Source organism: Sebastes fasciatus, chromosome 15 (genome assembly GCF_043250625.1).
Source record: "Sebastes fasciatus isolate fSebFas1 chromosome 15, fSebFas1.pri, whole genome shotgun sequence".
In the NCBI taxonomy this organism is placed as follows: Eukaryota; Metazoa; Chordata; class Actinopteri; order Perciformes; family Sebastidae; genus Sebastes; species Sebastes fasciatus.
The window spans coordinates 23,279,670-23,302,543 of NC_133809.1; the positions used below are offsets into that span (position 1 = coordinate 23,279,670).

A 22,874-nucleotide genomic window follows, 5' to 3' on the forward strand; every position below is an offset into this window, starting at 1 on the left:
ATTACTTGCATGACACGCATGTACACACATTTTAACCCGTTGACTACAAATCCTATATATTCTACATTTCTGGTAACCATTTTATAAAGTGGAACACAGTGGAAATCTTTTAGAGTGATGTCAACCTTCCTTCTAGTCTCTTTATTTTAGCTACAATATAAAACAGACTCGTAGTTTCAAGCCAGGACTATGTGACAACAAGATTTGATGATCAGCTGTCAAACACCAAACTTTCTAATGGGGGCACTCCACCAATTTTAAACATTAATTCAGTTTACTCATCATAAGGGAGTGCTACTCAACCTGCGAAAACATTTGTATGTCTTGTATGTCTCTTAGTTAATGGACTGAAACACTCCAAACAGAGCAGATTTAAACTGTTAAAGCTCTTTACAATTCTCCTGATGCTGTGTCCAGACCACTTAAAAACTAAATAAAACATAATGATATCATCCCCCTACACAACACACTGGATAAGCAACAGCCTTGACTGCTGTGCACTGAGGTTGAAATGCAAGTCAGAATGAAACCAGATGCTGTTAGTTGATCTATTTCCTGTTTCCTGCAAATAATAGGCTTTCACTGTGTATTGAAATGGCTTCTGACCTTTCCATTTTTTTCGGCAAGCCATGTAGAGCACACATTCGCCCACTGTTTTCAAGTGGCTGCCCACGGACAGTCAGTTGGAAAGAAAGTATGAATAGTTTCACCTGCCTGCCTCCCTCTCTGACTGGGCAGGAGGACTTTTTATACACAGGAAATAGATAATGATTCAAATAATAACAGAAAGCTTCTTGCTGACACGAAAGTGGACCCATAGTGCTATTCAGGTGGAAATTTTTACATAAAGTACAAAACAAGCACTAATAGACTAAAATGTTTCCTTACAGTAACCTATTTAAAGCAGCAGTAGGAAAGATTGGAGCAAATATGATTAAAAAAAAAGTTATTTTTACAAAAGGGTCGCTATATCCTGACAGTAGTGCAGGTAATCTGAAAGAAATCATGTGTCTCTGTGTCCTCCGGTGCTCCTTATAGCATCTGCAAGATTTCACAGACTGGAGGAAAACAACCAATCAGAGCCAAGCTGGAGCCTTTTTCGTCTATGAGCAGCTGTCAATCACTCGCAAACTCCGATCAGACGGTCAAACTATTAAGCGCTGATCAAATATGAATTCAGATTTTTTTACCATAATGCCTATTTCTCACTTCAAATGTTTTCAGAAACATCTTGTAGTGTACTGTTTAGCTGTAAAATGAGAAAGTCTGTGACCCAGCCGCCATGTTGAGATCAGTTGAGGAAATACAAAGCACCGCCCACCAGTCGGAGCAAACTTTCTAATTTTACAGCTAAACAGTACACTACAAGATGTTTCTGGAAACATTTTACATAAGAAATAGGCATTACAGTAACAGAATATGAATTCATATATGATTAGCGCTGCCTAGTTTGACGGAGTTTGCGAGTGATTGACAGCTGCCTCCATTGAATGAACAGCCAATAGGAGCGCTCTCTCTGAAATGACCTGTGATTGGCCAAAGTCTCCCATCAAGGGCTACATTTTTTAAGCCTGAAAACAGAGCCATGAGGAGGTGAAGACCAGTTTTCGCTCAGAATACTTGAATTACAATATGCTGAAAGGTTGTAATGGAATTTTTGCTCAACTATGCCAAAAACATTCTGCCTACTTCCACTTTAAGTGCATTTAAACAAAGCAGCTGTCTCTTTGTAAATTATGCCATATCCAATCATAAAAGCAACACAACGTGATATTTAGATGTTACTGTTTGACAATGTGACAAGAAAGCAAAATATCTGTATTACCATGTGGATAAATGAGATTGTAATTTTTTTCTATAGTACAATATATCTCGCATTCCAAGCAGAAGGGAATGGAATATCAACCACTACATTCTTGCAAAAGCAGAAGGTGTCTGACATAGACACACAGTAAACAGTTAAAGTTGTGTCTGACATACACAGTAGCAAATTCCTTAAACAGGTACACATTCACTGGCATCCACCTCATAGCACCAGCTTGAAAACACTTTAACAGTTATGTTTCATTTCCTGCCTAATTGCACACTACCCTTGGCCTGGAAGTGGGGTTTTTTGTAAGTAATTACTGCCATAGCACATCTTTTAATGCATTAAAGCAGTACTTTTGCGGTGACTTGTCAAGAATAATGCTGTATGAAAACAGCATCCTACATTACACTCGCCCTGCGTGAGCTTGTTTGCTGGGAACAGCTGCCGGAGGATTTAAATGGGGGGCTTGGTGAGAGCTGTTGGGATTCAACCATATGGACCGACAAGCCACAACAATGAGCTGGAAGCTGCTGAGAGCTGTACAGGGCTGCAGAGTTGGATGTTTTCTTTCTAAGTGGGATTGGATAACTAGCAAACTTTTCTCATTACAGGCAGACATTTCAACATTAATATTAAAATATAACACAACTACGCTGCATTAGGCATTCATTTAAGCTATAACCATCTAATATACATCTAATATTTTGTTATGTTATGAAGAGCAATAAACTCCTCCACTACTGTTAATTCATAAACATGAGAAGGCTTTCTGATTGGCGCCCACTATCAATGGTATAGTTAGATTATACTAGGCATGCTGTTATCATAAATGGTGGTTTGGCTTTGTGGGTGACCACCATGTATGCCAAGTTAAACTATGCAGGTTGTTATTCCAGCCATATACAGGCAGGTTATTACAGTGATTAATTAGTAGAGCTGCAGAAGAGATGCTGTTCCACTAATGAGTTACCTGGTTTAATGTTGAGTTAGAATGAAATTTTACATACTTTGGCACTGTTTTTGCCGCATGGTTTTATGTACATACCACTGGGCAAAAACCGGGTCTGAAAAGTCAAGCCAATGCGGAAGTTCCTTAAACTTGCATTCTTTCTAATAGCCAGCAGGGGGGAGACTCCTCTGGTAGCAAAAAGTCAGATTGTACAGAAGTAAACATGAGTTTATGGTCTCAATCGCTAGTTTCAAGTCTTCTTCAATACAGCGTGATGTTCATTTAGTAAATTATGGTCCCATTTAGAGTCAAATAGACCATAAAGCAGGGTATGCCAAAATGGCGAACTCAAGGCTTCAAAACGGCAGTCCACAATCTAATGGGTGACATCATGGTGACTTGTACATTAAAGCTAAAATTATATGATTTCATATTATCCTTTATATTATCATTTTAGTTTAAAAAAAAAAAAAAGCATATACTTGTCCCAAAAGATAATGAAGGGCAAGAAGTGCAGACGCAAAAATAATGCCTGCCTGTAGTTTAATCATAAAATACCATGTATCACATTACCACAGCTTAATGGGGCAAAAAACATGATAACATTCTTTTGCTTCTCTAAATGATTTTGTTGTTCTAAGCAGCTAAACAAAGAGTCCTCAAACTTATTGAGCTAACTCGTCCGAAGCTGTAAATCAAATAGTAAGGCTAAAGGCAAGGCCGTTTACTGTGTTATGCTCATTTTATCATCACATAATGGAATTTACTTAATCATTTTACATATAACATTAATGGATCTAATTCCAGACAAGCTGTATTCTCTACACATCCCAATTTACAGTAGTCTGACATGCGGTTTTCATTATTATTTCTCTAACTCTATATCTCCAGTACGCCTTTTTTATGACCTTTCCTGTGTTACAGTATCATTGCGTGCCAGAACAATGAAATTTGCATGCCATGCACAGCCATAAAGGGCAGGGCACTGTTCTGTATCTGACCCTGACCTATATATATATACAGAGTGGAGGGGGAAGACTAAGAGGCAATAGTGTAACAAAATGGAAGATGTGATTATGAAAAGAACACAGAGCTTTAGTGCTTCTTTAATTCTTCATCTCAGCTTTAAGATTTTTTTTTTTTTTCTCTATGAAAAAAATCGATAATGTTACAGTCTGCTGGTTTGCAGGCTGGTAAGACCAGATAGTGCCTCACATTTCACTCCACTTCCAGTACAGGGGATTTTTCCAAGCTGGTCATGGTTACAGCTACAGTATGTAAATCCTCTACCTGCCTTTTATACTTCATCCTCAAAAATTATTTAAAGAACCCATCCACCTCGGACCCATCTCTTTTTAATACTGTAAATCTCTTTTCTCTGTCATCGTCCCTGAGTCACCTGAAAATAGCAGCTGTTAATCCGCTGCTGTGGTCAAATGTCAGCCCCCGAATACTGACAGATTACAGACTATTTTTCCCTCTGCTCAGAAATGCGTCAGAAACTTTACAGCCTAGCACCAGGTTCCACTCCTCTCCTTCGCTAGAAGCAATGAATCATTTCAATTCAAAAATATTTTGGTTAATTATTTTTTCATGTAGAATAAACAGTATGTACCCAGCATTTCCTTCACCTTTAATAATGATCCCAGCTAATAGAAATAGCTGCTATCATCCTGCCTACCATGCATCGCTGTTGACAACTACAAAAAGGTAACCGCAGCAACAAAACCGCACTTTCTACATTACAAACTAAACACACACAGACAATAGAGAAATGAGACTGAGACTCAGTCATGAGACTGTTATCATAACTTGTCAATCATTTGACACATTTTTTCCGCTTGGCTCTGATGGATGAATGCCTGCTATGAAGAGCCTCGTGTCATCCATCAACAGAAACGGTGTCTAGGGTTTGCACTGAGCCAATCAGAACCACATTAGCTGCACTTTGGTTCAAATGGATATCAGCTAAGAAGAAGACACCATTCAAATCATAGACTGTATATAAGAAGTGTATGTAGTCACTGCAATGTCACCCATTGGTTTGTGGACTGCCATTTTGAAGCTCTTGAGATTGGCATTTTGTTTTTTCGCAACCAGAAGTGACACGAGAGGGTGGAGCTAAGTACAACCAAATGCTAAATAAGACATTTTCAAGCAACCAAAAAAGGTGATAATTAACTTTGATTAACTGAAAACAAACTGTGGAAGGGTTGAAGTTCTAAGACAAAAACACAGACAATGCCCAGACAGGACAACTCTGTGGTAGTAACCTGTCAATCACAAGGTAGCCACGCCCTAAAGCATACCCTGCTTTATGGTCTATTTGACTCTAAATAGTATTGAAGACTTGAAACTAGCGATAGAGACCATAAACTCATTTTTACAATGTTTACTGAGGTAATAAATCAAGTGAGAAGTAGGGTCATTTTCTCATAGACTTCTATACAATCAGACTTCTTTTTGCAACCATCATACGATGACCTAAGATGCAAGAAGAACAACCAATTTCTGAATTTCCGAACGCAGCTTTCTCTGTCAATATAGCACACACAGGAATTTATAGCTTCAATCCACTACATTTACCATCAGCACTGATTGAACATCCACATAAAAGATGGTGAATTTTCCCTTTAATTTAAAAATATCGATTACAGCTGCTTTAAACAATAATGGGCTCACTGAGGAAAAGTCGGAAGCCAACTTTGCCTCTAAGTTTGGAAACTACAGCATCACCACTCAGGTGATTTGTAAAAGATCCTTCTGAGAGTTTGCAATGACAGCAAAGCAGTGGATTCATCGGCTGGTTGATTCTTACAGCCTCAGCTCTAAGGTTTTTTTTTTTTTCCAAGCAGTTTTTCCCTTCTATCTTTATCATGCCTTGCTCAACTGACATGGGAATTCTTATACATACATGTTACTAAAACTAGCAGCCATTCCTCAGTCACTATAGCCAGCATATTTATCAGTGTGTCAGTTTGTTACACTGAAAGCTTACAAGTGCAGCTTTGCAACATCTAGACAACATATTTTACATCCAATAGCAAAGATCTGAGGTTCAAAGTTCTTGACCTTGGAAACAGTTGAGAAACAATGCAATCCATCAACCCAGTCTCATAGGAAGGCATAAATATAGGTATAAATACCACGACATTACATAGACATTACGCGTGTCATGAGTACACATTTTAGCTTTCTCGTGTGTCATTTGTACGCCACGCAAACGTCTGCGGTTTTGGCAAGAAAACTACTTAGTTAGGGTAAGGGACAACGTGATGTTTGGGCTTAAAATAAGTAAATGAACTAAGTAAAACACGTATGGAAACAACTACGGAAAACACGACACAAACGTCAACAAAAAACAAGTAACAATCGTCACGGGACAAATGTCACTAACGTAACTTACAAAACAAAACACCTGTCAACAAAGGTCTCGAACACGGGTCTCCTGGTTAAAAGTCTTGCTTTTTAGACTACATTTTAACTCTCACTGTAGCATTTATACGCGGATGTGTTTACATTGCGGTCAGTACAGGATACATGGTGTACAAATGACACGTGGAAATCAAGAAAGGCGTACTTATTGCACGCTAAACGCCTTGTGCATTATTGTGGCATTTATACGCCTTTCCGTGCAAATGGGCTGGATCCATTCAGTAGCTGCTCTAGAGCTTTTGATCATATCATATGATCTTCCTCAGTAGATGATCAGTTGTCACGGAATAGTAGATGGTTAAATTTCCATTTTTCCATGAGCACTTTAAGTACTTCTTCTCGTCCATGTTGGCTCAAAAGCTGAGGTTCAAATCTACTCTTCCACAACAACTTGACAAACTCCGTCTGCTGATGAAGAGTATGCGATATGATCAAAAGCTCCAGAACAGCTACTAAATAGATGTTGTGGTTAGACTGTTTTCAGATATGCAATTTTTGTTATGTGGAATGGCTCGTCTCGTGCTCCTTTAATTGAATGCAGCTGCTGTCATTTGAATTTGTGACTGATTTTGTTATTCATTATTACAGCATTATTCATCCCAAATGGCTTAAATCAGACGTTAACACATCTTCAAACAGAAGCTCTCGCAAAAACTGCAGAAAGTAACTGAGACAAAGATGCTCTTCTGACTTAATGTACTGAGGCTAAACCAAATATAGAGAATTTTTCATATGCATTTTCCTTTTGAATTTTCCTTTAAATGTTTATATAATGTTCTGGGGATCTAATGTGTTAAGTACCTGACCCCTATTAAAAACTGGGTGAATAGCCGGCTTTATAAATTCAACGCATATCAGCACATTGATTTAAAGCTTTATTTCATCACTGTGCAGTTTCGAATCACAGCAATAAATGTAAGAGTTCTTTCCACAGAAGCTTTTTTCAGAAAAAACACGAATGGTAGTTAAAGGCCAGTGACAAATATTTTTTTGATCCCGTTTGAATTGCGCCATGAATCACACATATGATGTTTGTCAATTTAAAACATAATTTTGCAAGTCAAAAAAAGTTGCAGTTTGTTGTAAAACTGTTGAAGTATAAGAAGAAAATACGTATTTAGAAAGACTACACACCCAAAAGTCGCGTAAGTAACGTTTCTCTCGCTGAAGAGAGTGTTTCATACTTGGATTTACTCACACAATCAACGGTTCTCGCTCATTCTTTCGCTTCCCGGCTGATAAAAAGACCAGGAGTCGCTGGACGAAACACATCAGGGAAGATAACATTTCATTTGTGCTTGGAACGTAGTTAAGCCAGCTAGCTAGCTAATGTTTGTGACGTATATTGTGCGAGACGAGAGATGTAGATCACGGAGTGGTTTGACACAAAACTAAATGATGCTACGACAAACCTATGACAAACTGCCACTTTCTTGACTTGCGAAATTATGTTTTAAATTGCCAAACATCATATGTGTATGTCATGGCGCTATTCAAATGGGATCAAAACATTATTTGTCTCTCACCGTTGACTACCGTCCATATTTTTTTTCGAAATAAAGTCCCATGGTAGTCCACTGGAAGGGGAGGGATTTCGCCTCTCTATGTCTAATTTTCTTTTAAAGGTGCAGCATGTTGGATTTGGCCGCATCTAATAGTGTGGTTGCAGATTGCAACCAACTGAAACTTCTCCCGTGTGGTAAGCGTGTAGGAGAACTACGGTGGCCGATGCAAAAACTTGAATGGCCCTATCTAAAAAAGTGTTTGATTTGTCCGTTCTGGGCTAATGTAGAAACACGGTGGCCAGCTCTGTGAAGAGGACCCACTCCATATGTAGATAGAAATGGCTCATTCAAAAACAAAAACATGATATGTATTTTCAGGTGATTATGTACTAATGAAATCATACTTATTAATATAATATGATGCTATAAATAATATATTAATAAAATGCTACACACTGTTCCTTTAAATGCGTTAACGTGTGTCAACATTTTTGACAACTTTTCAAACATTTATAAACAAAACGATCAATTAAGTAAATCATTTACAGATTAATAGATAATGAAAATAATGTATAGCTGCTACCCAAATTATGTCAACATGTTTTTTATTAAATCAGCTTAGAGAGGTTTTTATTTTGGCATGCTGAAACAATTGTAGTCACATACCTGATGCAGAGCTCCGATAATCTTGCGAGTTTCTTGGTAAATAGTCTCCGGGCTCCAGTGACCGTTGATGCTTTTCAGTGCCTCTGCAATCCGATTGTGTTCCCTCAGCCACACTGTATGCAAACCGATCAGGTTCAGACCCTCATTAATCCGACTGTCTCCAGCTTTGAAACACTCCACTCTCTCCATGTGCGGGTTCTGTAAGCAGGCTGATGGCAGAGTGGATACGAATGGAGGGTAGGGTCTTCCTTTGGGATCCCTGAATAGCTCGTTGACAGCAAGTTTCCCGTTGAGGCCAGCGAGGTCACGGAGGGAGCTCTCCAGCCTCGGAGTGTGGCCGTACACAACCGAAGCATCCATGAACGATGTGATGCCGTTCATCTGTTGTCGCTGCAGGGCTTGTCGAATATCAGACCCAAAATTGACATAGCAGGCCGGTTTGGAGCGATGAAAAGGCATGCAGCCTTGTGCACCAGTTTTAATATCATCTGTCTGTGGAGAACACAAACGTAATTATTACAAGCTGCTTCAATAGCATCTTTAACTTCTTCTGATCCATCTATCAAATGTATTGGTTTTGTGATTGTAGAATTTTAAAAGAATAGTTTGACATTTTGGGAATTTGATTTGTTGCCGAGTTGAGGAGATTGACTCCATTCTAAAACATGAGAGTGGTATCGAACTTCTCAACAAGAAAGCAAATAAGCCTACTTCCTGCAAGGTGGAACTGTTCCTTTAGTGGTTCCCAACCTATTTTACTTGAAGCCCCCTCTACTTATGTCTAAGAAAAGCTGACAATCTCACCATAAAAGAAAATTACAAATCCTCAAACAAAATCCTCAATTTGAATAAGTTGATTCAGAGTATTAAATGAGTTCATCTTTTTTTATTAAATCAACTTTCTTTCTTGAATTTAACTCATCGGTTTTGTCAACATAAATAAAGTTATGACATCTTGACGGATTCACCAAGCGAATGCAGATACATAATAGGTACTTTTAATTTTGAAACGCCTTAATTCATTTACGATAATGGTGTTAGAGCCGAAATTGATTTTTAGTTATTGTGGTTAAATAATTGCAATTTATGGTGCTGTTAGGTTGCTGCTAGACCGCCCAGTTAATACAGGCGGGTTCCCCCTTTGTGTGTGTGTGAAGCGGGAGGGCAAATGAGTGAAAATGTTGTTATTGAAAGGCTAAACGCCAACAAATAAGGATTGAAGCTGAATATTTTGTTTGATTTCAAATAGTTTTATATCCAGACTTTTGTATAAATTATACAGTTTGTGTTATTATGATTTTAGTTATACATGAGCAAATACAATTTTGACTGCATGGTGAACCCCCTGTGATCTTTGGCGTTGCCCTGATGGGGGCCCTGACCCGAGGTTGGGAACCACTGCTTTAAAATACAGGATTGTAACAAGAGAGCAAGCAAGATATAGTACGGGACAGCAAAATGTCCAAAGACTGTTTTAGTTTACCTCAATGGGAAAGCATGGATGCACATTTTGACATGTGTTCGAACAATCCGCCCCAGTCCAAGAACCATCATTGCTATTGCTTTGAGGGGTAGAGGTTATGTCATGGTCGGTGTACTGGCCCCACTCCATCAGCATGTGAGAATAGACGTCATCTGACTGTTTAGTAGAGCTCCTCACTATTTTCTTGCTGACTTCCCATGGCTGTTAACACAGTAGGATTTGTTATTTTGGATGACAGTGAGCACAACTTTTTACAGTGTGTAATTGCATTTTTCCCCCAGCCATCTCTGCAGTGACTTTCCATTTATCAGTCAGTGTTTTTATTATCTCATCATTAACGGAAATGAACATATTTTCTGGGGAAGGCCTATCGTGTCCCAGTCAGGGTTTATGATTGATAGCATTCTTGTTTGTGTGAACTAGTTCATTCTTTAATTTATTAAGTCGTGTTATAAATGGCTTAAGCTCAACGAAGGGGCTGTGATATGTTCTGGCAAGCCTTTTCTTTCATATCCTAATTCCTCCGACAAAAAGGACTTTGGCAACTGATTAAAGATGAGTTGTGAAATACATGAAGTATCCGAGATATTATTTACTTGACCCGTTTTTCTAAGAAAAGGAATAGTAAGAATCAAAGTTTCTTAATTACCTAAAGTACTTTAGTAAATTATAGCTCTTATACATGGAAGTAAACTGCATGCTGGATACAACTGATGCATATTTGATGAGTTCTTCCACTAAAAGGACCTCACCCTGTGTAACGAGTGCATAAATTAACACTGAAATCCAATGCAAATATCAGCATAACAGTTTCATCTTCTGTTTAAATGAAATAATGTTTATCCACAACTCCTTTCAAGCTAGGGAAATAGTGTCTCGGGCCACAATATTCAAATGCGACTGTTATCTGTGTCATCTCACACACACTTCTGCTGTTCCTAAATTACCGTGGACTTTATCTGCTGTAAAACAGGTTAGAAAAATAAATGGAAAGCTACATTAACTTGGGTTTGCAGGGTGAGCTCGTCCTCATTTCTAATTTCGTCCACCAAGACTTTTGTGTCCGTCGGACCAGCATTTTGTAGATTACCGGGGGAAGTTGGAATCCATTATGGAGCCGTCCCCGGTTCCAACCCTTGGGTTCTCTCCCTCCGTCCTCGTATTCAGCTGGAAGCCACCTGACCAAGGGAGTGTTGGCTGCTCCCCAGAGAGGATTTTGCCTGACAAAAAGAATCATGAAGCGTGTCCAAAAATACTGCAATACGAAACAGTGTATGCCGCCACTGAATGCAACATCATTCGTTTTCCTCCAAAAAGGTCATCAAGAGTTTAGAATACTACATTCTGACCAATATGCTACCTTAGATGAGCTAATTCAGGGATATACTCTCTATCACTGGCTGATAGAATAGTGATCCAGGGTGTAGTCAGTTAATTTACAGGTTTCTGTGTCCTATGTGTTGTGGTTATGGCAACAAAAGCATTTTGGTGGATTTTGAAAATTAGGGAAAAACAATGGGGTTTTGGTTAAATTTTAATAAACATGTCATCAGATCACTGTGGAGTTTTTCTGTATTAAACTACAACAATGATCTTTCCCTAAACCTTAACCTTTAGTTGCTAAGAGCTGATGCTGAACAAATGAGATACATTGTCAATGAACATTTTACTAAATTTAGGGCTGCAACTAATAATAATTTTCATTGACGGTTAATCTGTTGATTGTTTTCTCGATTAATAAATTAGCTGTTTGGTCTATCAAATGTCAGAAAATGGTGAAAAATGTTGATCAGAGTTTCCCAAAGCCCAAGATGACGTTCTCAAATGTCTTGTTTGTGATTTATTTTGAATCTAGCTCCGTAAAGCAGTGATACTCAAAGTGGGGTCCCGGGTGGCACTCTGCCAGCGGATCCGCAAAATAATTTGCTATAAATTATAAAATTGTGCTGTATCATTAAAAATTGCGTATCTATAGATGGGGACCATTTGCATCAATAAAACAAGCATATTGTGTCCATTACTTCCACCCACGTTAGCTTTGGGCCAATAGAAACTCTGTTATGATTGTGACACATCATATAAATCTGTCATGAATCAGTCACTTCACTCACTCTAACGCAAATATTCCAACAACATTTTCTGAAGTAATATGCTTAGGTACTATGATGTGTTTTGCAACACTGTTATGACAACTTCTATTATGATTTGTTCAGAGCTTTCTGCCAATGATTTAATTAAGGAACAATACGTTTATTGTTTTAAAGTTGGAGCGCTTACAGAAAGTCAGCATTAAACTGGTCATTTTAAATGTCTGGATTCATTAGGTGTTAAAATGATTCAAATTGACATGTGTTTCTATTTATCACTATGAAATAGGTCTGAAGTATTTATGTTAAAACATTTTACAATACAAATAGATCTAATGGCTGAGAGTACAAATGGAAGTAAGCATATAATTATTACGGTTTTCGATTACGATTAATTGTTATGATTATGAGGGGGGTCCTTGGAAAAAATGTCTGCTTGCATCACTGGTTCCTGTACTGTACATTGTTAACTTTGTAATGGATAATGTACAGCTAGCGGGTCATTGTTATAAAAGAAACCCCGACAGGGTGACCCTGACGCGAAGCAGAGGGGTCTTTTATCGCCCTGAAAGGGTTTCTTTCACAACAATGACCCGCTAGCTGTACGTTATCCCGCTTATTACACGGCTACTTACTTAAGAAATCAATAATTTGACAAAAACATCCGAACAGCGCCCATAGTAACGGTCTGTTATACATAGCAACGGTCTGCTGTATAGAAATAACACAACGCAGAACGCCATGATTAACCAATCAGAATCGAGTATTCAGCAACGCCATGTAATAAATGATTATAATAATAATAAATTGAACTTGTATAGCGCTTCTCTAGAACTCAAAGTTGTTTAACACTAAGGAGCAGTGGTGAGACAAAGAACAGACAAGACAAGGATGAATGAGGGGGAGAAGAGATGAGTCTTGAGATGGGATAGGATAATTGAGAGAGACACAGAGTCTCTAATGTCTTGGGGGAGGGAGTTCCAGAGCCAGGGAGCTGACCTACATAACAATATAGCTCTGCTTCTTTGACTTTTTCGAAAGGTACAGTAAGAAGTCATTAAGCTATACCTGTTATTGCAGACGCCAGATATGGAGCGGTACTTGTTGAGATGACTTTGCAGACAGATGGCCGGATGTGTTACAGGAGGACATTGAGACAGCTCTGCAATCAGCTCCACGTCCTCCCAGGAAAGCAGCTCTAGCATTGAGACAAATTAAAGTTAAAGCAAGAAAATAATGAATGGAATTCAATCTTGCTAACCTTTGGAGCATATCAAACCAGAAAGGACACACACTGTAATTGAAAATGCCTCTCTTTCTGTCTGTTTAAATTTCCTTTTATTAGGACTTTGGTGATCCATAAGTTTAAATGATCCAGTGTTTGGGTAGACTATTAAAACGGCAAGAGCAGTGACAGAGGACCAATTAGAAGTGTTGGTTGTGTAAAGGTTGTTTTGATGTCCAACTGCCTCTAAAGATTTCTTTCAAGGTGAGGTCCTCTGGATTTAATAAAAAGAAAGCAATTCTACCTGGTGCCGTGACATCCCTTTTATATCTCTGTCTGGCTCTGTTCTTTAGGACTTGCAGAGTTGTTTGAAAGACCTCTGCAGCTCGGGAAATCTCCAGGGTCTCAGGCTCGGTTTGCCGAAGGAATGTAAACAAGTGCGTGGAAGACGAGGGTGAGCTTCGTCTGGGCACAGAAAATTGACAGATTAAAGGAAAAGCTGTGTTTCCCATCTGTTCCTTCTTGAACAGGTATTGTTTTTGTTAAAACAGAGACTGACAATTTGATAGTTCATTACCGTTGTCTAGAGTGGAGTGAGGCTTCGTGTAACATTTGAAGGCTTTCTTGATGTGAGGAGTAAAGCAGTTCTCTGACAGATGTGGCTGGAAGATATGCAATATCACAACAGAACAGCATGAAAATCTGTGACTAGAATATCATCTGTATAAAGCTGTATATTGATGGACGACGCGCAAACACTTGAACATACATCAGCGTGATAGAAACTACCTAAAATGACAAAAAACATCTTTGGGAAAAACTTATTTGACATGTACTTTGACGATTTAGTTTGGTTCATGTCCCATCCACTAACATGGAGGGGGTGGGATTTATGAGCTATACTGCAGCCAGCCACCAGGGGGCAATCAAGATGTTTTGGCTTCACTTTTGGGAAGCTGGCATGTCGTCCATCTTTATATACAGTCTGTGGTATAAAATGGTGGAAAGTAAATATTTACGCAATTACAGTAGTTAAACTACAATTTTGAAGAGAGAATTTGAGATATTTTATGCTACTGTTTGCTATTACTCTGCATTTATATAGTAATTTTTTACTATCAGATTATGATTTTAGCCTTTATTAAAAAACATTGAATAAGTTTATAAAATACAATGCATTGTTATATATTAAACCAGTTGTTCCCAACCTTTTTGGCTTGTGAATCCTTATTTGGTGTCCCTTGTCACATGTTTTCAGAAGTCTGAGTTGTTTCTATGGTTTAATTAAAAAAAATCAGTTTGAGGCTCAAATAGCCAATATTTCACCAAAAACAAAATATAGGTGAACACAAATTTAGAGTACTTGGTTTGAGTACTTTAGATACATTTTGCTAATACTTACTTACTTTTATATAAGCAGGATTTTGAATGAAAAGCTTATGATGGAGAATTTTTCATAGTTGTATTACTACTTTTAAGTACAGGATCTGAGTATTTCTTCCACCACTGACTGTATATTAGAGTCTATTGCAAAAAAGCCACTGTTGCCTTTATAGATTGTAATTTTACAGTTTTTACTTCACAATTTAAACAAATATATGCATATCTATCACTGTAAATATAAATACACACTGTATATACAGTATGTAGACATCATTACACATACATACATGCACATAATTAAGTCCATGTATATCCATTCAGTATTTATTTCTTAGCATTTTGTGTAATGTTTACAACTTACAGAACACTTGACTTGTATATAGATGTTTTATTTCGTATTTATTGTTGGTCATTGGTGCTTTTTATTTACATATATACCTATTTATTCACTAATTTTGTACAACACAGGGAGTCAAATTCCTTGTATGTGCACACACACTTGGCCAATAAAGGTGATTCTGAATTTATTGGGATTTTAAATGTCAGCAAATAATTAATATTTTAATGTATTTGAGGCATCATCACTTTCAATACACAAAAGAGTGGGAGCTTCCCCGGCCTTTCATGCAGCATTTTCTTTTGTAAGTCACGTTGTCAGATTTGGTAGTAAATCTGCTGAATTGCTTTAAAGCAAAACAGATGTATGAATACAAAAGAAGGACATGCTGTATTCGCAACTAATGCTGTTTTATTTTCCAAGATGTATAAAGGAAAAAAGGTTCAATGAGACATAAGAATGTTGACTATCCTGCTTCCATGGGTATACCTTATTCCCTGAACAGATGCAGGTGAGTAATAACCAAATATGATTAAAAATAAAATATTAGTTTTTAAATTTTGCATCACTATTTTCTTTATGACAATCAATTCTTCCAATCCTTATATTTCAACTATTATCATAGATGATCAAACATCAGAGATGAAAAGAGATTTAAGCAAAAACATAAAAAAAGGATTTACTTACAGTTGAAATGTCTGTCGTCATCAGTTGAAAACCTTGGGAGAATAATGCATAGCAACATAACAAGAGCAATTAACTTGAAATAGCAAGCCATTTTTGTGGGCAGTTTATACCATAAGAATCAAAGATTTTCACACTAACAATAAAGACTTATCTTAGTGCTGTATGCACTGTCAAACCTGTCCTTATATATTCAGATAAAGCAGGGAGCCCATTGCGAAAGGTTAAGTAAACCAGCCCACACTAGAGGAACTCAGATATCCAGTGTTTCTCTTGTCCTTGGTTGACTGGTTTGAAAAATAACTTTTTTTTCTTGCCCATTATCTCGGCCACTTGGGTATCTGTAGGTCCTGGAACTCTGTGTAACAATCCCAGAGAAAATACGGACACATTGTATAGGGCATTTATAAACAAGGGTATAATCATATGCAATGTAGGAAATTAAGCTGTAATGAATTTTCATCTAAAATATTACAATTCATTTTAGGTTGGCCTATGTGTAGCCTAATGACAGTGTTGTCCCGGACTAGCGACTGATAATAAGTGCAATAAAATCAGTATTACTGGATCATCAAGAGTCGAATCAAATAATAACAAGGAGCCCAGAGGTCAATGTAACTGGGAATTGTAGAAAGGCTAGCCTACACCATGACCATAACTCCCAATATTTTGACTAGGATAGGACTTGACATTGTCAAGTGTACAACTGGGATTAAATATAGTTTTTTTCTTTTTTCTGTTACCACGTAAAGTTTATTGCTTTAAGTTTGTGCTATAATGGCCTTTATTTACGGCCATGTTGAAAGAATATACGATGAATTACCCTTCCCTTTCACATTCTTTATGTTAAGCTTTTGCCAGTTTTGTCAGAAATATTTATTATATTAAATATTTAATATTTTGTAGTAGAAACTTGGGCAATCAGTTTGTAAACTGTAGTTAGCTGGTGAGGTAACCGCTAACCCATCCAGTCAGTTACAAGAGCTTCTTTCTTTCAATTTCCTCAGTATTGGGACGTTTACTCCCCCTGGTATTTTGTTCTCAGGATTGTACATTTCAATCTATGAAGAGTTACTGAAGTGGAAAAAACCCTCTCTGAGCTAGCAAGCCTGGTACCTTTCCTCATTTGTGGAGCACTTTATACTTCGACAGAGGAGATTAAATTAAAGCAGATGGTGCAACACAGCTTCTAAACTACAAAAAAAATCCTCTAGTTCAGACTTTCCAGCTCTCCTTGACCTGTCAAGACGGCTTGCTATTTGTCAGCAGCCCAAATTAGCAGGTGAAAGATCACTGAAGTTGAACACAATGCAAATATTTGGACTTGGTGTGAATTTAATTCAAAGAGCAAATCCAACAAATGCAGCAATTCCAAGAGAATGAATTGATTTTGCATCAAAATTCCACTGTTTTAAATTAAAATACAATCCTCCCATTAATTAAATTCATTAAAAACAAGCAGTCAAAAATATTGTAGACTTTGAATAGTGTAGTCTTTGCTTAAAGGTGCAGTGTGTAGGATCTGGCGGCATCTAGCTGCGAGGTTGCAGATTACAACCAACTGAAACTTCTGCCGTATGCCGAGCGTGTAGGAGAACTAAAGTGGCTGACGCGAAAGCGCAAATGACCTTATCTAGAGCTGTTGTAAGAGTATCATAGGTCATTTGGAGTATATAGTGGCAGAGCCAGTTCGTAGTGTGTGTGTGTACATGGGAAGTGAGTGATGCAGAGTTAGTTTAGCTTTGAGAATATCAAGTGAATGCACAGTGGAAGTTGAAGTTTGTGCAGAAATAATGCTGCAGTTACTCAAGTCCAACAGAGGTTTCCCGAGTCTTGTTTCCCGGCGGCTGAGTGGAGTGACCAGGGTTAACTCCTGAGCGAGTAACGTTATCGACTCCGCCCTATGCAGGAAAAGTTAACAGTGTTTAGTTTGTCCGTTCTGGGCTACTCTAGGAACATGGCGGCCTGCTCCGTATGTGGTGTTAGACCTCAGTCTAGAAAACAACTCTTTTGAGTGCAACTATTTAAAGGTGCAGTGTGTAGGATTTGGCGGCATCTAGAGGTGAGGTTGCAGATTCCAACCACTTCTCCCATGTGCCAAGTTTGTAGGAGAACTACGGTGGCCGGCACAAAAATGTGAAAACGCAAAAAAGGCCCAATCTATAGCCAGTGTTTGGTTTGTCCATTCTGGGCTACTGTAGAAACATGGCGGCCGGCTCTGACGAGGACCCGCTCTCTATGTAGATATAAACGGCTCATTCTAAGGTAACAAAAACTAAATTCGTATTTTCAGGTAATTAAAACACTAAAGAAAGCATACTTATTAATATTACATTCCTATTTCTACCAATAGATCGTAAATGCTACACACTGTTTCTTTAAGAACATGGTATCGGCAGCAGTCATTGTGGTCTTTTAATTGGTTTGTGGTCCTGCTTCATTCGCTGTGCCTCCATCCTCCCTGGCCTATTTTCAAAGTTTTAGATGCAGACTGTAGGGATTACTAACAGTGAGGAAAAGGCCATGGCAGCGGTCCCGAAGTTGCCCTGGAAACTTCTCCTCATCACAAATACTCCAGTTAGCATTCAGGGTCCAATGGCGCCAGCGGAGTCGACTGTGAGAGTCACGGCCCATTGACAGTTGAGCAGTGCACTTGAAATTCATGCTTGACATGGTGCTGATGCAACTTGATGATGCTGTGTGTGTGGCAGCAGCCGGCAGTGACTTCAGCAGCGGTGGCTCTCTATGCTCTCTTGTCACAGTGACTGGTTTAGCTTCGACGCAAAACTGTTTCAGACAAAACTTTCAACAAATGAGTACCAGAGTTTGTAGAGAATGAAGCGAGTGACATCCAAAGAAAAACGTATGACATATATAGGAATATTTTGTGCTCATAGTGGTCTCAGGGAGACCAGAGTATATGCTTAACTATGGTTAAATAGAGGATACACAAAATAACCAACACCTGTAAAATATAGTTTTGCAATGTTCAGTTTTTCACTGTTAATAGGTGTTTAACCCATTTGTGCCCAAAGACTATGTTTAATATGATAAGGAAAAATGCCACAACATGTGTTCTGATTGGTCTTAAGTCTTGAAATTTGGTACATACATACTGTACTTCGGGAAAGTATCTAACGGTATAACTTTAAAGGTTTAGATCACATGAAAAATCACACTTTTATTAATAGTAAAAGTCAGGATTTTTTAAAAATTAGGAAAAACGCTATCATTGTGTTTATTAAACGTTTTCCATATTGTTTTTTACACTGCATATCTTTGATATTGGACTTGTTATGAGTTCATAAATACTAAATACTTGGTTGTGCTCCTTGTAGTTTCGAAATATAGCCATTTTCTTTTTATACTATATCGAGTATTTGGGTACATTGTACTACTGTTTTAATATAATATAATATATTTTTAATAAAATTGAGTCTATTGCAAAACCAGTAGTGCCCAAATACTAGATATAGTATGATAAGAAAAAACACACTTTTCAGCCAGTTTGACTGATTTTGAAAATGTCTTCACATTTGTCCTTGGGCAAGCCCAGAGAACACTTCCACCAAAGGAAATAAATACATTCAGTTGCAGGCACAAATGGGTTAATCCAATGTATGATCATTTTTGCTACTGTAGTTTGTTATGTTATTCAAATATTCCATTATATGCATACAATTTTTTTTTTTTAACTCAAAGTTGCCTAATGATGCCTTTGAATAAATCACTACTAGACGGTGTCAAAGCTAAAAACACACGGCTAATTGGTATTCAGCTCACCGAGGCCACAGGTTACAGATGGTCAGTGAAATTACATTTTTCATGCAGTTCTGTTTAATAATAGAACATCATGAACCATCATGACAGGGCATTAAAACAATAACACATTTCACAGTGTATTTCTTATGCACAAAGACAGTTCATTTGTTAAATAAGCCACTTTACAAATTAAATACACTAAGTGTTTCCTTATTTTAAGATGATATCAGATTATAGTTAATGAGCTGCATAATTGTGTAATTTATCATAGTAATGAAGCTCAGGGGTGAACTAATGTTTCACTGAGCTCAGATAACATATGCTGGCATTTTTTGAATGGCAGTTCAACCCTTCAGGGTAAATTAAGGTACTCCAGCACATGAGGGTATGATAGATGTGAATTGCCAGGCAGGCAGGTGTACCTGAGGACACCAGGGCTTGAAAGGGCTAGGATCTTATAGAGTGCTCCAGGGATGACGCATGTTTGTAGGCCAACCAAGAAGTCAGCATTGCCTTGATTCTCTCAACAAAAAAGCCAATGGGATTTTTCCATTGGGTTTTGGATTACTGCAGAAAATAAGCTCTGTAGCAAACACACGTTTATGATACTTTCACATTTTGTTCAGCAAGATAATCTCCACAAATGAGCACCGCATTTATGGTTTTTGAAGTGTAAATGTAAACGCCAGAAGTAAGAGGCTAACGTTAGGCTACGAACGAACTACAACACAGTCGCACGAACGTAAGTATAAACAACGAGACTGTAAAGGCGGACGAGTCAGCGTGATGACTGTTAGTAGTCTCATTTAGCTGCTTGTTAGCAAACGCCTTTTCAAAGACACAAAGGCTTAAAAATTAACAAGTGGGGTATTTATTACCTCCGCCAAGGCCGAAGGCCTAGGAAGGAGGTTATGTTTTCACCGGCGTTAGTTTGTCTGTTAGCAGGATTACTCCAAAAGTCCGTGATGATTTGAATGAAATTCTTTGGAGGGGTGTGGTGTGGCACAACGAACAATCCATTAGATTTTGGTGGCGGATTCAGGAATTTTTTTAAGGATTCCAATCAGAACATTAAGACCTCTGGGTATAACACAGCGCAGTGTAACTGATGACGCGTTGATGCCGCATGACCCTGCCTCTTTCCCTCAGAGAGAGAGAGAGAGAGAGAGAGAGAGAGAGAGAGAGAGAGAGAGAGAGAGAGAGAGAGAGAGAGAGAGAGAGAGAGAGATTGAAATTTGAAAATCGGAGGTCTGCGCTCTCCAAGTGCCATTCTAGTTGGGGTATGTATTTTATGTTGTAGAACAAAACATTAAAATCTCTCCCGCTTGTGTTAACCACAGCTATTATTTCAGCCATGTAACTAAAAACCCATTCAAAAATCCCAGTGACTTCTAGAGGAGGGAACTGGAAGTGCTAAAATGCTAACTCATTTCTGGGTTTTAGGACTGATTCCTGTAGCACTCTATATATACAGCTATACAGCAAGTGTTTACTTCAGCCTACTCATTTTCAAACATAGGCTATAATATTCAGATGATTCTGTTTATGTTTACTGTTCATTTTATTGGTTATTCTTGTTTTGCTTTCTTATTATTTGTTACATGTTCAAAATAAATCTCATCTAATCCAAAGGTCATATGCTCAGTATTGTTAATAGGAATTTAAACAGCCTGAGGAAGACTTTACATTCTACACTCTGGGATTAGGACTCTATACTGTATTTCTCCATCCATCCATTATCTGTAACTGCATATCCCATTTGGGGTCGCAGCTGACATTGGGCGAAGGCGGGGTACAGTCTGGACAGGTCGCCAGACTATCACAGGGCTAATACATAGAGACAGAGAAACCATTCACGCTCACATTCTACGGGCAACTTAAAGTCATCAATTAACCTAACCTGCATGTCTTTGGACTGTGGGAGGAAGCCAGAAAACCCAGAGAAAACCCACCACGCTAACACAGGGAGAACATGCAAACTCCACACAGAAGGCCCCCAAGCCAGGTTTGTATATATATCTTTATTTCTAAAATCCCGTCTACGGCCTTGTTGCCCGATCAAGGTCCCAAAATAAAACGGAAATAATTGCAGTGCAGAAGATTAACTTTGAAATCCGAGTCAAAAGGGACTTGGCCAGAAAACCACATGTAAACCTCTAAACTAGGGATTAGGTATGTTTCTCCTGCTTTATGGAACATGAGGCATCCAAGTGCATTCTTTCAAATTAGAAACATGGTTAGACAGTTGAATATTCAGCATATTGAGGTTTATATTTTATTCCTTAAAAGAGGTCAAAGGTAGGATCTAGGGCTGTCAAAGTTAACCCAATAATAACACGTTAACACAAATTCATAGCGGGTTTTAAAGCCAGAGTGAAGATACTGGCATCATATGAAACTAGAAAACTTAAGGAATCCATTGGTACCATGTCATACCAGCTCCTCGTGGAGGAGGCTAAATAACGCCCCAAACTTACTGTACGCTAAATTTTGGGTAGTAAAAACGGACATGGCCATTTTCAAAGGAGTCCCTTGACCTCTGACCTCAAGATATGTGAATGAAAATGGGTTCTATGGGTACCCAAGAGTCTCCCCTTTACAGACATGCCCACTTTATGATAATCGCATGCAGTTTGGGGCAAGTCATAGTCAAGTCAGCACACTGACACACTGACAGCTGTTGTTGCCTGTTGGGCTGCAGTTTGCCATGTTATGATTTGAGCTTGTTTTTATGCTAAATGCAGTACCTGTGAGGGTTTCTGGGAGAACAGGGATTTATCATTGCTTTGTGTTGTTAATTGATTTCCAATGATAAATATATACAAACATTTGCATAAAGCAAGCATATTAGCCCACTCCCATGTTGATAAGAGTATTAAACACTTGACAAATCTCCCTTTAAGTTACATTTTGAACATAAAAAATGTGTGATTAATCACAATTAACATGCAATTAATCGTGATTAAATACTCTATTCGATTCACAGGCCCTAGTAGGATCATATCAAGTTCAGTTCAGTGACAAGTGGTCACAGATTCAGAGCTTGTAGGTTAACAATGTCCTTCATGACTCACTGACGAAAACAAGATAACATTTGGCTCACACAATGGATAAATAACCAAGGAGGGTGACGGCTCCCAAGAGGACAGGTACCGATGAATCAAATGAAAACTGACAACCATTTTTCCTGTCATTAATGTTGTAGATAAAATACCCAAGTAGTGAAATGAATCTCAATGTCAACATGCGGTTGCTACACCGATGTCATTAGTGCACCACAACAATTCCGAATGAACTGCCTTGGTGGGAAAACAGTGTTGAGTAATGAACCCGTCAGACAGGTTTGATCAGTGTCACGATCGTTCCTTTGAGCTATACCTCTGACATAATTTATAACCTCGAAGCTCATGTTTTTACATAGCACAAGGGATTAACAGCCGCTGACGTTGGCACACAGCCGAATTCTCGGCTCTAATGCAATAATATACTACTGTTTCCCGTGAATACAGTGCAAAATATGACATATTATATAGGCAGTGTTGTATCCT

At 38.2% G+C, this 22,874-nt stretch overlaps 1 protein-coding gene across 1 annotated transcript in view; it reads right to left on the reverse strand.

The window, feature by feature from the left end:
* The window catches only part of tpo (thyroid peroxidase), a 32,579-nt gene extending 16,880 nt beyond the window's left edge, over positions 1-15,699 (reverse strand). The window contains exons 1-7 of the mRNA XM_074661394.1: positions 15,568-15,699; positions 13,738-13,822; positions 13,465-13,625; positions 13,004-13,133; positions 10,939-11,068; positions 9,849-10,049; positions 8,366-8,857 (exon numbers count right to left, since the gene is read on the reverse strand). Of these exons, the coding sequence (XP_074517495.1) occupies positions 8,366-8,857; positions 9,849-10,049; positions 10,939-11,068; positions 13,004-13,133; positions 13,465-13,625; positions 13,738-13,822; positions 15,568-15,658 (1,290 nt within the window). The 5' untranslated portion in view covers positions 15,659-15,699. The remainder of the gene's footprint in view (positions 1-8,365; positions 8,858-9,848; positions 10,050-10,938; positions 11,069-13,003; positions 13,134-13,464; positions 13,626-13,737; positions 13,823-15,567) is intronic.
* Positions 15,700-22,874: the final 7,175 nt, after the last annotated feature.